Consider the following 17,782-nt stretch of genomic DNA (forward strand, 5'->3'; position numbering starts at 1 on the left):
TCATGGAGGACCTAACCAACTGAGGCCCATGGCAGAGTGCAATCATTTTCCCCACTCTTTCAGGAGACTTGCTCAGCATTATATCTTATGTCTTAATGTTAACTGACTTCCTCAATAAATAGACCATTTCTTGTATTTTTTCATACATGAACATTAATTCAGTTTTCTTATGTTTTTGAGGATAAATAATTAGTAATAACACAAAAAGAAAGCGGACCAAAAAATTTGGCTAACTGCAGTAATTTGTTTTCTTTGGGATAGTAACATATATACCGTTTTTTTGAAGACATATTTTATGACAAAAAAAATCTGTGTATAGATTGGGAATCAAACATTTGCCAAGGAAAATGATAGACTTGACATATGGAGAAAAAAGACTCAAAGTATGCCCCCAAAGAATTGGGAACAACAAAGAGAAGAAAGGGAAGCTGGAAACAGCTGAATGGAGACATAACTGGAATTGAGGCTGGCTGTTACCCAGGATAAGCATAGTATAATACAACCTGATGTAAAAAAAAATTAACATCTTAATACTTCTATTAACAATATTTTTACACAACATAAATTATACAAATTATTACATTTTTATGTGGCAGCTGAGATGATCCACCCTGTAATCACACTTGAAAAACATCCAAATTATTGCTGCCACATGAGCAATGAGATCAGGAGACCAACAATGTGCTGGCACTAGGGAATAAAAGTTTACCACACTGGCGTCTTGTGGCTGATATGATACGAGAGCTGCAGCACGTCACTGAAACAAAGAGAAATCTTTGTTCAACGGTTGGTTAGCATGGCAGAACTTCACTCAAGTCCCGCCACACACTTCCACGTTGAGGGATGCCCGGGGGACAACAGAAAGCACTAGCAAGGAGGAAATGAATGAATGAATGAATGAATGTAGTTCTTAATATTTCAATGACATTGGCATCACTATATAATGTCCTATCATTAGATTGCAGCATGCATTTTAATAAGCATTTACTCTCTCTTTCCAATACACAATTTCTGCCATTAGCGCTGTCATTTTTCCAGTGTACTTACTCTATTGCCAGATATACAACACAGAGCACAAATGTTTTAGACAAAACTTTGTAATGTTATAAAATTTGGTATGAGAATTTTGGAAATAATTTTTTTCCAGTTGTATTTCTTCCAAAACATAATATTATATCTATATTTTATTTCTAAAGAAATGTAGTTGAAAGAGGTCAATTGTTTTTTTAACAATTTTTTTATCATTTAGTATTAAAAAGTTGGGCACTTTTGAGTGCAGCACATATTTCTGTGGAATGCCTTGATATTAACAGAGACTGACTGCTAACATTAAATTATTTTTTTTTCTGGCAGAATAACAAAAACTGTAATAATACTGGAAATAGAAACTATTTTGTGGTCTTAGTAAATTAAATAAAACAGTAAAACTAAAAAAAATTAAAACATATTATAATTAACAATAGTAAGCAAAAAAAACTTATAATGTTAATAAGCCAGGTAAGTAGCAATCTGGCAACAGTGTTCACCATTTACTCTGTACTGATATCTAAGTGCGAGACAGATTATAGAGGCAATGAGATAAGAATGGAGCACTGACAGAATGCATTGGTGAGGGTAAATAGAGCACCCAGAAAACCCACAGGCTCACAACAACGTCCACGTTTCCCACTTGCGTAGAATTCGGGTTTGATCCCGCAGTGAATCGAACCCAAATCTCCTTGGTGAAAAGGGTGAGAGCTGACCACAAAACCACCTCACGGCAGGAATAAACATGCATGCTCACACATCTCTATCACGTGTCAAGACCATGTTGAAGCAGTGGATCTGGTCACAAAGAAAATATGTACACTTTTCTCTAGACCAGCTTCACACGTAACAGTTGCTTGATAACCTTAGGAGTAATCGCACAAAAGGATGTGATTTTACGCTAAACTTAATATTTTGATAATACAAGTGAAATGGCCAGAATATCTTACAAAAGTAGGAATGCAAACTAAGGGTCTGCAAGTATTTAAAAAATTGCCAATATTTGTGAATGATTTTATATTTAATTTAACATTTCAAATCAATTTTTTTTTTTTTTTTTTTACATTTTGTATTACCAATAGGTAGTCTAATGACAACCCATTCACAAAAATTCAATTGGGAAAAAAAAAGTACATAATATGTTTAAAGCGAGGATGATTTATTAAGAAATAAGACTCGTTTTCTGCAACATTATACATTACATTGCCTTTATATGTAACAAATAATAACTGATAATTATTTAAAATTTCAAATAATACTCTATTTTTATGTATATAATCAGTTTGACTAAAATTTTATTGGCTTAAAAAATGCATTGCTGGTTTTTTTATTTTCTTTCAAATGATACTTCTCCATTATGGTTCCTAATATATTTATCTCTTTTCCATTTTACAATAGAGTAGATCAATTTTTCATGGATTCCTGTGAAGTGTAAAAAAGGTTAAACGGTAGGTTAAATTTTGTTTTGAAAAATATTCAATTTTCATGAATAATTTTATATGAGAAGACTTTGAAGATTTTTTTTTTTTTTTAAATTTCCATTTGTTAATACTGAACTTAAGTATGGCTAGAAATTAAACTCAAACAAATAATCCCAACATCACAACAGCCAACAATGATCTTATATAAAATAATAAAATGAAATAAGCATACTGTTACACTGTTCAAACTGAATAGCAGTGCTGGCAGTACAGTTGGAGCACTTTAATACGACATACTTCGGTTCGGTACAGTCTGTAACCCAGCACTGAACGAGCTATTCACATTCTGATTTTTCCAACGGATTCATGTTTTCTAGTGTAAACATACATATTACAACTGCACAATTCTACAAATGCATACATACAGCCACAGAGCAGCTTATTTCTACGTTTTTTATATATCACTGTACCGTGAATTAATATTTTTTTGGTCCTCCCGTTAAAGATGTTTTGACATTCTCTAATCTGGGTTGAACAGCTTTTACTGTAAATGTGAATTTCCCATAGTTATTGCTAATTCAGATGTCCAGTTACAGAATTACAAAGTGTTTTTTAAATACTGAAACAGAGAAACTTAATGACACTTCTGATATTGTATCAGCTTTTGTACGATAAATGACTTGTATAACTCATGTAATAAGAAGAAAAACCTTTTGTAAAGTACTTAACATAGATATCAATAATGAAATATCATTTAGCTTTTTAAAATTAAAAGGTTGATGGTTTAGCTTGTTACTGTATATGAGTGAATGTTAATTATTTTGTAGTGTCTGAGTTTAGTGTTTGGCATGAACATTATAATTATTGCATTTGTTTAAAGCGTGTTTCATTGTAACATAATTATGATTATTGTTTGGTGTGCCTGAAAGTTGGCAGCACTGATTCAGTGAAGATACAAAGTTCAAAGTTACTTAAGTAGCAAGAATAATTTGAATGAATATTTCACATGAAAGGGAAGAAAAAGTGTGCAGTGATGAATGCTGAACATACAATTATTTACAAATAACGCTCTACGGTTGAAAACAGAATGACCTCAAAGGAAACACACAACTAAAATCTGAAAAACAGACAAAAAATAGTCAAGGCCTGTAATAACGAAGCATCTCAGTGTTTGCCTGGAGTGAGTTCGGGAAACAACGGAGAAACAAACTCCGGATGGCCGGACTGGAATGTGATGCCACCTCGCTCAGTTACTGCTATTACAGCAGCCTTCAAAGTCCGACGGCTATACTGGCACAATCAAAGTATAACTGAAGACTCTCGCCTACCTGGGCACACATATGGTGTGCAGAGCTTCAAGAAAAACCACGCGATTCGTAAACTACTCAAGATATCCAAGTGGAGTCTCGAGTCTGTTTACGAAAAGCGTTTGAGAATTCATTGAGGGCCGATGAGTAGTTTTGTTTCCAGATTAAGTTTTTAAACTGTATTTTTAGAAGATTTAAAATGGCTACAAGGCATGTTTTCAGAGTAATTTTTTGGCATAAACAACAGGTACCGATTTGTGAAAGCACTTAAGGGACTTGCATTACCCCTTTATCTTCATTTCTCCATCATATAATGTAACGGATGTTACGGTCACTGCTCAAATTTCATAGTTGTCCTAGGCATGACGAGAAGACAGCACGCTAGTTCAGAGCCTTGCGCTTAAAGGCGATAACATGCTAGAAGCACCGATGAGCATCGCCTTTACTATCCCGCCTCACTAACACAATTACACCTCTGGGGAGAGGTTTTGCACCTGTTTAACACAACAACATACAGGCTGTCTAAAAAAATTTATAATAAAATTTTCCTGGACAAAATTTCCAACTTCCCAAAGGTTTTTTTTTTTTTTAAATCTACCTATTGAGAAATTTTATACGAGAATTAAAGAAAATCTATTCCTCCACCATCTCTACAATTGGCCTAGTTCTCTTCCCACTTTCTTTATTGCTTGAAAATTTAAGCATAACCTTTCATATGATGTTTTATAGTGTGTGTGTATGTGAATTATAAAAAAAAACCTTTCACAGTCTGAGTGAAGGCAGACTGAAGCATGACATTTTCCTCTCAAATTACTGTCACTGGGGGATTTCCATGACTTTTCCAGGATTTCAAGTAAATCCCTTGATTTCTCCTGACCTGTTCAACTTCCCTGACTTTTCATAATGTGGACAGACTGTATAATTTATTAAAACCGTTCAGGAATGAACCTGACTACGTCATTTCTGATGAACAACATTCCTAAAAACTAGACATTTTACTTGCTTTTTAAATAGCAATGATCTGAAACTTTAATGCAGAAATTCATTAATTTTTTAAAATTCATAATTATTTTTTGATCCACAGAAGAATTGATTTTAATTAAAAATATATATAAACCCATTATTAGGACAAAAAAAAGTGTTAAGAAACCTGCCCATTTTGACATGACACACTATTATACTCTACATAAAACTTTCCTTAAAGATTTTAAAATAATTTATGTACAACCTAAATGTGAACATGAGTTATGTTTGTACCTAAACTTTCAAAAACACACAGTCTTTCCTTTAAAAAAAATAAGTAAATAAAAAAAACACTCTTCCTCTATAACTTTTTTTTTGTTCCATGGCAAAAAATTTTGAACATGATTTTTTCCCTTTCTCTAAATGCTTCTTTCTTATCTTAAAGTTTTATTTTGCATATAAATGAAAAATTATTGACCTCAAAAACATTGTTCTTAATATTTATATTTTTTATGTCAAAAGACAATCTGGAATATTTATGAATGTCAAATACAACTATGTACATATTTGGTTGAAAATACATACTAAAAATAACACACAAAAATCACTAAGCTTGAACTGGAAAAAATGAGTCAATGTGTCTGTATTACAATAAAATATCAATATCTTCATGCTGATAGATAAAAGTCAGATATGTACCTACTGTGAGCTGGTCAGGCTAGACATCAGTAACTCCATCTTGTTGAGGAAATTCTTTCCTTCCATCTTATCCCACCGCACCTCTTTAAAGCTTCCCCCTAGATTCTCCCACTTACGTTCCTTTACAAGCTGACCAGGGAAAAAGTCTTTACGGGGAGAGTGGGCAATCGACACCTGGACTCCCGTCTGCGGCTCACAGCGCACAGCAATCATTCTGAAAATAAGATTATTAATTAAATACTTGTTCAAAACATCCCAAAAAGAACAATTAGCTAATTTCAGTTTGCATATTTGACATCACCATAAACAACAAATAGTTTTATTTCAAACATGAAATATAAAATGTTTGTTTCAATTTTACATATTTTATATACATATGATATCTACATATAACAATTATAATAACCAAAATTAACTGTTTTAAAACAATAAAATGATGCCTCTGTGGATGCAGGATGCCAAAACAGAGAAACACATATATGTACTTTTTTTTCTTGGACAGCCTAGAAATGGCAAAATAAAACTGGGGGAAAAAAATAGGGGGGAGGGGGGGAAGGAATCCTAAGAAAATTCCTAAACCACGTGAGAACTCGCCATTAAATTCAAATAAAAACAATTCCACTCCTGGTAAATTCTTGAATTCAACCAGAAAAAAACACTGATTGAGAATTGTCATTAGTTACAAGGCATACCATTATGCATGTTAAGTACATCATTAAAATTGAAACAAATTTTTTAGTTTACCTGTCCCCAATAGGTGAAGCAAATATGCAGCTACTGGCATTTCCTAATGGTTCCACAGCCCCCAGGCCCAAGTGGGAGCTATTGGACAGGAACTGCCAGCCCATGCACTTTGCCAAGCAGTGCACGGCATTGATTTGGTGCTGGTAAATCTACAACAGCAAACCAGAAAGTAACACAAATTATTATGAAAATTATAGATACAATTTATTAGTTTATTAACTTACGGAAATAAGGTATGTAGTGATAAATGTACATGGGACATAAATGCACAATGAACAAAGGCATGATATAAAAATAAGGTTAGTTTAATAACAAAAAAGAATCAATGAACATCAGTGAGAAGCATGTAAGCCATGGACGTAAGTACTGTCAGTTCCGGTTCGAATGGTTCCTCTAAAAACCCACAACACCGAAAAGAGTGAAGGACGGACCATCCCATCACCAATTCAAACACTTTAAAAGCCATCTTTCTACTTTAGCAACAGTAAATTTAGTACTTTGATGTTAACATGTTAACAATAGCATTAAAGGTATTATATACAAGAGTACTTTGGGGCCAACCAAAGTTGTACATGTATGGTTTTGCTATGGTTATGTTTCATGATGCATAAAGATTTTAAAGATTGAAAATAAGAGTAGTTGCTATCCATAAAAGTGGTACAAAAATTAATGTTTATAATTATCGCCCAATAGCTACCTATTCTGAAAAGTTTTTTCAAAAAAGTAATTAATAATATTTAATAGTATTAATTTCCCTCTTCTCAAAAATAGTTTTTCACTATATCAACATGGGTTTAGAAACGAAATGACCACAGCTAATAATCTTATCACCTTTCTCAATCCCATTTACAATTAAGTCATAAGTAGGGGTCAGGTCACTGCCTGTTTTGATCTTGTGAATGCTTTCGATACTGTATACCATGTTATTTTACTTAAAAAAACTTTCCAATTTTGGTCTAAGTGATAGTTTACTGAACTGGTTCTCCAGCTATCTCAATAATAGAAGCTTTATTGTATCTATTAACACCAGTAACTCAGCTCTCTTTAATGCTTGCTCTGGTGTACCACAAGGTGATACCTTTTCAACTTTACTCTTAAATACTCTTTAAATACTCATTTCACACGTTCCCATCCATTCCAATGGGATCCTGTTTGCTGGTGATATTAAAATTTGCAGAACAATTATATGATTGTTAACTATTTCAAATTGATATCAATGAAATCAACAATGAATGTAAACTCAATCAATAAATGACAAAACAAAAATTATTTCCTTCACTAGCAAATATCTGCCAATAAAATTTTACTACAAATTTGACAATATTGTAATTCCCAAAACTTTTTCTCTAAAAGTCCTTGGTATTATCTTAGGAGCCACAATATACTTTCATCAGCATGTAAATTACTTATTCAAGAGTTCCAAAAGAACTTTGCTACTAATCAAAATTCCATTATCTCTCTTTATTTATCTCTAACCAGATTTAACTTAGAATATGAATATGGTTCAGTTGTTTGTAATTCTATTAATACATCTAATAGTGAAAGAACTGAATCATTACAAAATAAAATATAAAAAATTCTTGATCTCAAAAAGTTTTCTTATTCCATGCTAGTCTCTCTTGCAGACAGCAGAGCGCGTCTAAATTCCTTTTTCATTAAAAATTATTATTGCTCTAATATAAACTGTAAATATATTCTTGATATTACTGGACTTACAATTCCTTAATTCCATAGTTGATTATGAACTTAATAAAAGAAAAATTAAATTATTTAGACTTATATCCAACTTTAATAAACGTTTTATAATCTGGTAGACAATAAGCTAACTGTACATAAAATAAATTATTCAGTTGTAGTCTAAACAAATTCTTGTTAGCTATCTGGCATTAATACCTGTATTCTTTGTCCCTTACACTTTTTGTACTGTAGTTATACTTCTTATCTTTGTGATTTTTTTTTGTCCTTGTCCTTGTGTTAGTCCTGTTAGCAGTAATTACCTGCAGTTGTCCTCTGCATGTAGAGCCTACCTGCTTGTGGTGCAGGTTGTGCCTACTTACATGCAGCGCCTGCAATTTTGTATTCCTGTATTGTATTGTCTTACGTGAATGTTTTGTTGGTTATTTTTTGTTGTGCACATCCTAAAGCATTATGAGAGTATTCTAAAGTAGTAAATACAACTACAGCTAAAAGACAACTGTAAAAAAACCCTTACAAAAAACTAATTAAATACAGGTAATTTACTTTTGTCCAATTAATTCAAACTACTGTATTCACCAGAATGCAAGATGAGGCCCACATTTTACTCTTTCATCAGAAGAAAATCATTTTTGTGGTATATACAATAGAATTTTGATAAAACAAACATTGCAGCTGATACAGGTTGTGTGTATTGATAATAGTCCATAATCAATGTTTAAACTGTTTTCAAACATGTTAAGTTAAACTTTATTTAATTATGCTAGTGTTACTGTTTATGTGAATTATATAAATGATCTGTGATTAGTGATGTAATTTTCGATACCTCGATACCTTCGATACTTAACGGTATCGCAAAGTATCGAGTATCGAAACTGTAAGTTCGATACATTTTTTTGATACCGGAATGCTTGTTCATTTGTATTGAATTAAGTTTTGAGTCGCCATCGTACAAAATACAACTACAGTAGAACCTCGATGATACGTTCCAGTTTCATACATTTCCCCGTGTCATACGCCGATTAATTTTGGTCCCGCCGAAAGTACTATATTTACAATGGTTTACTTTCCCGGAACATTCACTTATAAAATCATTAATTTCCCGTTTCATACGTTTTTACGAAGCGGAAAAGTCCTAAAAAATACCAATTTTTTTTTGTTATTTTCATCCTGATAAAATACGTTTTAATACTTTTATTTTGAAAAACGTACATTGTTTACCTTTGCAAATGTAAGAAAATAACTTTATCGCACCATAGATATGGATGGTATCAGGAACACTGTGCACTTCACTATAGTCGCCGCACGGTAAGTTCGTACTTTTGGGAAGAACTGTTGAAAAATGGAACTAAGAATATTTGGTTTACTATTGCGCAATTTGTTTGACAAATAAATAAACAAAATAGGACGACATAATTTATCAAGCTATTACGTTTCCGTACGTGTGTATGAATACTGAAATAATTTGTATTTGTTAATTTTATATGTAAGTTTTTAAACACGCGTGGCAACGATATTTATCGGTATGTTGGCTACACACTTGAAGAAATAGTTCCTTAGTATGTAATTTTTAACAGCTGAAATAACGATAAATATTGCTTAAAATGCTTCACATATGTTTATTTCCAGATCCTGGAGTAATATTGTTTAATATATACGAAAGTTAAGTTATTTTGTTTACAGATGACGTTGCAAGCTGTTGCGGATGAATCACCTACGTAACTGTGTGTCGGCCCGAGCCATGTTGAACGCTTGTTTGCTCAAAACGACTTCTGATTTTCCGAAAACATCCAGTGTATTTGTGTACTAATTAATTTTCTAATTTTAAAGGGTTGTCTTAATTGTAACTTGTAGTGAACTATTGCTTTTACAGTGTAACTTTGTGTTAGTTATTACGGTTTGTTAGGTTATTAAAATGAATGTAAAGAAGGAGACAGCACGATATTATCAACGTGGCACGAAGAGTTACGATGTTAATGAATACAGGTCAACTGGAACAGGGTGATGTCGCAGAAATGACAGCATTTCTTCTAGATCTGGGCGTCACCACCGTGAAAAAGTGAGTGACTAATTAACACGTTATGAAAGTATGTGCGTGAAAACGTTCCGTTAGGTTGGAGCGTGTTTGTAAAATAGTGTAAAAGTACCTTCCTCGCAGCTTTCTTGTTTTGAATGTCGGGCAAATTACAAACAGACACGTTCTTATATTTTCGTTTATATATTAGGTAATGTCCCACAAGCAAAACATATTAAATGTAAGGGCATGTACACAGATACTAACCTAACATAACCTATCCTCAACCAACATAATGTAACCTAACCCAACCCAAATGAGGTTTATTTACATGAAATTAGGTTTGGTAAATTTTGGTTAATTTTGGTTAGGTTAGGAAACATAATTGTCAATAATTAGAATGCATTTTAAAAAACTTGAGTAGAAATTCAACTCTACGTAGGTTGTTGTCATGACTTTTTGTTAACACCTGTAACCATAAAAAAATACAGCATTTGAATATATGCTCAGGGTAAATGTGCTAATGTATGCTTTTTAATTACAGGTGTTCTGGATAACGTGTTTAGTGATATGTAATTTCTCTGCTGTGTTTATATGTGATTCTTAAACATTAGTTTCATTACAGAATATAACATAATATTGATGGTAGTGATAATTTATTGCTGAGTTTCGATTTATTTAATATATTTATTTTATTACAGATTCTTAAGTTAAGTTTTTTATGGCAACAATTTCTTTTCTGCATTGTACATACTTAAGTGATATAGTTTTTATATGAGACAAACCACATAGACACATAAAAATACACACTTACAGAAATGTTTAATGTATAACTTAGAATTTGAATTTAAAATTTATTCTGCTTGATAGAAAATAATGCCTCTAATTACAAAACACATGTTGGTTAGCCATAACCTTTAACCGATACTTGACTCTGTTCGTAGTGCCAGAAAAGTGTTACTAACTTGGGTAAATATGTAGTTGAGCGGTATTTGCGAAAACAAATGTTAAAAATCCGAAAATATCTTTATTATATGCTCTTCAACTTCCTCTTTTCATTAAAAGCGGCGGAGATAAGAAATTCCAAATACTTTAGGAGATATCGAATTTTTTAATTTTGCAATACAAGACCCGTGAAACCATTCGAGCGACGCCATTTTTGTTATTTTGCCGTGTGTTCGTGAATACGCGAATCGTCAATGCGTAATTAATAAAATGGTTGATTAGGTCAGGTCAGTTACATTATTAATACTTTCAAACTAAGCCGACATTAAAAATAATGTGAATTAATTTTAATTATTCTTTAGTTTTAAATTATTTATAATGTAACTGACTTTACCTAACAAACCCGTAACAAAGGATGCACAGTAATAACTCACGTATTTTTTTTTTTGTTACTTATTACTTGCACAAAAATATCAAAATAACAAATAAGACTTTAAAATTAGAAACGTTAAAAACTCATTTAAGTTGGAGGCGGTAATTAAACACCGTTTTAAACAATAAATGAACTAAATAATCACGTATTGGTTCGTTTGAATTCTGGCCTATCACGAACAATCACGTGACATCATTATCCAATAAAAAAAGTAGATACTCGTAGGTAAACAAGAAACAATGATAATCGCCACATCAATGCACTGGTATTGTGATGAAATTTAAAAATTCGATATCTCCTAAAGTATTTGGAATTTCTAATCTCCGCCGCTTTTAATGAAAAGATGAAGTTGAAGAGCATATAATAAAGGTATTTTCGGAATTTCTTACCTCCGCCGCTTTTAATGAAAAGAGGAAGTTGAAGAGCATACAATAAAGGTATTTTCGGATTTTTAACATTTTTTTTCGTAAATACCGCCCAACTACATATTTACCCTAACTTGTTATTTTCTATTCACAAATGACCTCTCGATGTAATGGCAGTGATGTGCCTGGCACTCACGGCTTTAGGAAACTAACAGTTTACATAGCTACCTCATACTGAATAATTTCTTAAAGTTAAATTCTTCATAAATGATACTGACATAATTTTCATGCTTTCAACCATAGCACTTTGTGATATAGTAATCTCGAAGCAGCAAAATTTCTTTAGTAAAACTTAACATCAATTTTTATAGATATTATGTTAAGACACAGCACCACGCTGGGTTTAAACTCTAAACTATAAAAGTTTGCTTAGATTTTTTTATATTTAATATTTGAATTATTAAACATGGTGTTATGACATTTTCTACTGACATTTAACCAATTATAAAAATTGCAGTGTAATTTTATTATCCATTAATTACATCCCTATTTGACAGTTACCCAAACAAAACATTGCCATGTGGTAGTCACATGGTTTTCCACATGGCAATGTTATTGTTGATATTTGGCGGAAGGATACATAGTCACCTTGAAAATAGATCCCAGCTTGAAGCAGGGCTTCCTAAAAGTATGAACTTACCGTGCGGCGACTATAGTAGCATCTATGGCCAGCACCAAGCGAGACTAGTGGCGCAAACTAGCAATGATTATGAAAATGGTGCACACGCTTTACCAAGGCACGGATCTCATATTTTGTGCATTCATTAATCTTTGAACTGAATATACCAGTTTGTTATTGTTTTCTTACGATCGGATTGTTTTGCATTATACTTTTTTCAAGTTAAAATTTTATTGAAAATTGTTCTGTTGCATAAATTTGTTTGTAAAATGAAACAAACAAGCAAAAATTTATGATTTTCTGTTTACAATAGCCTAATTATTTTTCCTTCCAAGAAAGGACTGCTTTACTTGATTATGGACTGTATTTTACATTTATGGTGGTTTTATTACATGTATATATAATGATGAATTCATATCTTTCATTAATATAATGCAATTATTTACTCATTATGTATTTAATTTTAATCTGACATTATGCTGGTATGTAGATTGGAAAAAAATGTATTATTGCCATTCCCTTTTCATACACTTTCCCGCATCATACACCATTTTTGTGCTCTCCGTTGAAAAGTGTATGACAGGGGTTCTACTGTACTAGAACAGCTTATTAGCCGTAATTATGATAACCAATAGGCTTACATCAGAAAATTATAATTATATAAGTCATTACTGCAACTTTACAAACGGTAAAGTAAGTTTAAGTTGTTTTTGTTTCGTGTTCAAGAAGTTACGTTTTTCGTACGTAACACTTCTGACATTGAATTCACAGGAAATTTGAAAAAAAAAAAAAAATTTGTAGAATTATCGAGCACTTAAAATTCACATTAATTGACTACACTCGCAATCTGTCGCAATAGTAACAATAACACGCCTAGTAATAACAGTCAACATCATAGAGTAAGTACGTGTCTCGTCTCTCGTGTATGCTAAGTACCAGAGATTTGTATCGATATTATGAATGTTTTCAATTGCCACGGTCGTATAGTGACGTAAATTGGCGCCACCAGCGCGAACTATCATTGTTTGCGGCAATTTTATTTAAGAGAGCACTATCTTTATTTACATTTGTTCGCGGTAAAAAAAAGTGTACTGGAAAATAAAGGGCTAACTCTCTTGAAGATAGTTTGTATTTTGCTTCTATTTTTTATATTGATTTTTAAACTCAAGTCTTTAAAGTTGTTTGCAGTTTGTATTTTTGTAATAAGAAGGGAATTTATATCATTTAAAACTAATTTATGTTATTTGTAATAATTGTTATTTAATGGGAAAATATTTTTCCCTGGAGTATCGAAAGTATCGAAAGTATCGAACGTATGGTATCAAACTGAAAAAACAATACAGAATCGAGTATCAAAAGTGTGGTATCATCCCACCTCTATCTGTGATGTAGCTTAGTATTAACTTAAGTGGCCAGCAGAAAAATAATATCAACAATAATAATCGAGTCAGTCTTTCTACACAAATGCAAGTTGAATTGGAATCTATATGCTGTAAAGCTGTAAACTTGGAAAAAAAATCCTAGTCTTGCATTCAGATGAATACGGTACCTACGTATTATAAATTACTGTGTAATTAAAACCATACGAAGATTGTTAATTATCTGTAGCATGTCCCATCCTTAGATTACAGTGTACATTTAAATAGAAATTTACTTTCTCTTTCCAATGCATGATTTTTGCCATAAGCACTGTCCTTGTTTCAGTGGATTTCTGTTGTCAGGTATATGCCAAAGAGTACAAAGGTTTTAGACACAACTTTGTAGAGTAATGAAAATGTTCAATATGTGTATGAAAAATTGATATTTTTGGAATGAGAATGTTAGAAAAATATTTTCTTCTTTTATTTCATCAAGAGCTTTATCTGATAATATGTATTATATTTTTACTTTTTAGAAGATGTAATTAAAAAACACTATCTTGGTTTAAACCATTTTTGTCAACAAATATTTTTAAGTAATTTAATGTTAAAATTTTTGGCTCATTTTTGAACATTGCACATAATTTAATGGAATGCCTTGTTATTAATAGTGACTGATTGGTACAATTAGTTTCTCCAGTGAAATAATAATTGTGTTTAGCTTAGAATTTTTTTATATCAGAATAACAACTGTAATAATAATGTCAATAAACACTATTTTATGGCTCAAAAACTCAACAAATAGTATAATTTAGGGATGGGACGAATCCACATTTTGGTCGAATCCGAATCCTTGTTCGAATCCTCAGTGTTTGTCATCGAATCTCGAATCCCAGTCCCACACTAAACTTCACATGTTATTAAAAAAAATCACACATTTATTTTAAAAAATTACATAGGCCTATGTATTAAAAAAAAATCACGTGTATTTATAAAATAAGTGCATAGTGTATATACCTGATATAAAATAGAGACAAATAACCTCAAAAACCACACACGTAAGTTTGCATCTGTCTAATTCTCTGTTAAATTAATCCTTCCTATGTTTTCAATAAAATACGTTTGTATAACAGACGCCACTTAAAAAAATTTACGTTTTTTTTCTGCAATGTTATATAATTGAAGGTTGGAAATGATCGAGTAGTTATGCCAATTGACAAAATGCAGCGTAGTTTATCTTATGTTTGTGCTTTTTCCGTTACCTTTATAATATAGTTTTGGTATACAATTTTCTAGAGCTGGACGAACCTCAGTTCTCTGGTTTCGAACCGAGCCGAACCAAACCTCATACATAAATAATTGTTTTGAATTAAAATGAACCGACCACCAGAATTTTGGTCTTTAACTGAATGGTGAGAAAGAAAAGTTCTCCAGCCATATGTAAAATTAAAACATTATATAGCTTAGCTTTATTAAATTGCAAAACATGTTATAAGTAAAGTTTATGCAATAAATAATGAAGGAAAGAAAACAATTTATAGAAAATAATTTTGCATTTAATTTATTTATATATATGTACATACTTTTAATTCATGAAGAAGTTCCATCTAAATTTCATAAAGAGTATCTTCCTTTTTCAGTGTACACTAACCTTCATTAAAAAAAATATAATATTATAAAGATGACCAACATTCAGCACAATGCCACATAACATATTTTTGTGGTTGACATAACCTAACATTTTTAATAAGTAAACCTTTTTAATAGGACATTAAAAAAAAGTCGAATGTGAATTAAGTTACCTATCTACATTACAAAACCCGCTGACTGCAGTTGCTGTTTTCTTGGAAGAATTCTGCTCGTCAGAAGAAACTTTAGACATTTTTTGGGTGGTTCTGGGTCATCTGGGTCGTCATTATCTTTTCTCCATTTGGAAAACTTCAACGACGTAAGCCTGCTCATCGCAAATCACCTCAAGAATAATAATATTGTAAACGTAACGTAAGAAGTGTGGTTATATAAATTTGCGTCAGAAAAAAGAAAACACGAGAAATAATGTGGCTGCCGCGACTATGCTAGTCAATTTAGTACCGTACTGTAAAATTTACTGGACCAGTATTTTTAATACACAAAATTAAATTAATATTTTCAGTACCTGAATGTTATAACCAAAAAGACCAAAGAAAATAAATACATCCCAGTAATTTAAAATACGTATTTTACGTAATCATTTCCTACCGCATTTGTCTTTTGTTAACTTGATCACGTTAGTTTTGCCGAAATACGAGAGTTCTCGTACATGCGCTTTAGTTTAACCAACGTATGGGGTACGCAATGTTTGGTGATTTTACAACACTTCTCGTACACGCACTATAGTTAAAGGTATAATATACAATACCTTTGGTATTTGTACGATAGTTTATATTATGTAGTACGAGAAATGCATACAAAAATCTCTAAAGTAAACAAAAAACAAAGTGCGCCTATATGAAAAAAAATGCTATGCGAGTTATGCGACGATTAATAATTTTATTTTTATTTTGTCTGCGCTTGAAACTGTTGAGGCGACGATTATGCGATAAAAGTCGGAATATTACAAGTAATGGAATTTTGTTGTGCTGTTTTGTGAATGGTCTCAAATGGGGGTTAGAAAATTAGAAAAACGTAATTTTTTTTAAACGAACGTTCGCTTTTTCGAATATATTTTATGAGGTTTCGATGAACTGAATGTAAGGGTTCGGTTCGGTTCGGTTCGGTTCTAAATTTTTGAACTTCGCCCAGCACTACAATTTTCAATTACTACCTAAAACTCTTAAAAACCCACCTCGAATCCTACCTCGAATCCCACCTCGGATCCTACGAATCCTCGAATCCATAGGATTCGGTATATTCGACGAATCCAAGATTCGAAAATCCCATCCCTAGTATAATTTAAAAAATATTAAATTTTTTACTATAAATGATAGTATACAAAATAAGACATTTAATGTTAACAAGCCAGGTAGTATCAATCTGGCAACCATGTTGAAATCTAAGAGTGAGACCAACTATATATATTAATTACCATATAAACCTGAATAGAGGCAGAGATCATAAAATCCGCTCATGAAAACATAGATCGGGCAGGATTTGCACAACAAGAAAAATCCAAGCAGACTTTAACATAGCAAAGAGCAAAAATCTTGTAAATATACTTAATAGTCCATAAATCAAAATTAAAATAATGTATTACGCTGGGCTACCATGTGTCTTGTTCACCTTATTTAATATGCTGCAGTAAAATCAACTTCCGAATGTGAGTATTTTCTTCACCGTCAACAAATGGGAGAAAAATATAAACATAATTTTAGGTCTGGGAGAACCAACCTACCTAGAAAGAATATGGCAAAAGAATCAGGGTGAGTTCCATTAATGCTAACATCATAAAAGTCTGAAAAAATAAATAGCTAAATAGCTAAACCATAAGAGGGCATCATACCATAAGGGCGTATCAACAATTTTTGCAATATGTTGATACGCCCTTCTGGTATGATGCCCTCGAATTATAAATATTTATTTCTCATGTTGGTGTTCTTGTATACGCTTCAAAATATTTTCCTTCTTAAAAGTAACGTTAAGCTTAATTCAATTCAGGAAGGTTGCTGCAATCTGGCACAAGGCAAGCACGTTGCGCAAAATGGAACGTTTTTCGTAAAATTTACAAATATCTACCTGTTATCTGTGATTATGTAAAAAAAAAAAATGGAGCACATCTGCATCTCACATTCCAAAACAAGAAAGAAACACTTCTGATCGTAATTACAATCTACGTCTGACAGACAAACAACTGTGCAACAGCATGCCAACGTAGGTTATGGAGAATAATGTGCGGTGGCGAAGGATGACGAACACAGAGCAGATTTATCAAGACGAGTTGGTGAAAGTGATTCTGATGTAGCAGAAGAATAAATTTATAATTATTTTCTGGAGAGAACATTCAAAACTAGGGGTCAGCTCGATTTTGAGGTCGGCCTCCATTCTGGTTAATACAGTAAATGGCTGTTTTTCATATACATGAATCAAACTGTAAAGCATGTGAAAACATTCTGTTAAACACAGAAAGTAATGCTAGTCATCTACAACTATTCAAATAC

At 32.0% G+C, this 17,782-nt stretch overlaps 1 protein-coding gene across 2 annotated transcripts in view; it reads right to left on the reverse strand.

Moving 5' to 3' along the window:
* Positions 1 to 519: 519 nt before the first annotated feature.
* LOC134530455 (mediator of RNA polymerase II transcription subunit 17) overlaps positions 520 to 17,782 on the reverse strand; it is a 45,276-nt gene continuing 28,013 nt past the window's right edge. The window contains exons 9-11 of one of the 2 annotated variants that reach the window (XM_063365278.1): positions 6,161 to 6,309; positions 5,421 to 5,630; positions 520 to 757 (exon numbers count right to left, since the gene is read on the reverse strand). In XM_063365278.1, the coding sequence (XP_063221348.1) occupies positions 706 to 757; positions 5,421 to 5,630; positions 6,161 to 6,309 (411 nt within the window). In that variant the 3' untranslated portion in view covers positions 520 to 705. Of the gene's footprint in view, positions 758 to 5,416; positions 5,631 to 6,160; positions 6,310 to 17,782 lie in introns of both variants that reach the window. The other variant, XM_063365280.1, reaches the window with a different exon arrangement.

This window comes from Bacillus rossius, chromosome 3 (assembly GCF_032445375.1).
Source record: "Bacillus rossius redtenbacheri isolate Brsri chromosome 3, Brsri_v3, whole genome shotgun sequence".
Lineage (NCBI taxonomy): Eukaryota > Metazoa > Arthropoda > Insecta > Phasmatodea > Bacillidae > Bacillus > Bacillus rossius.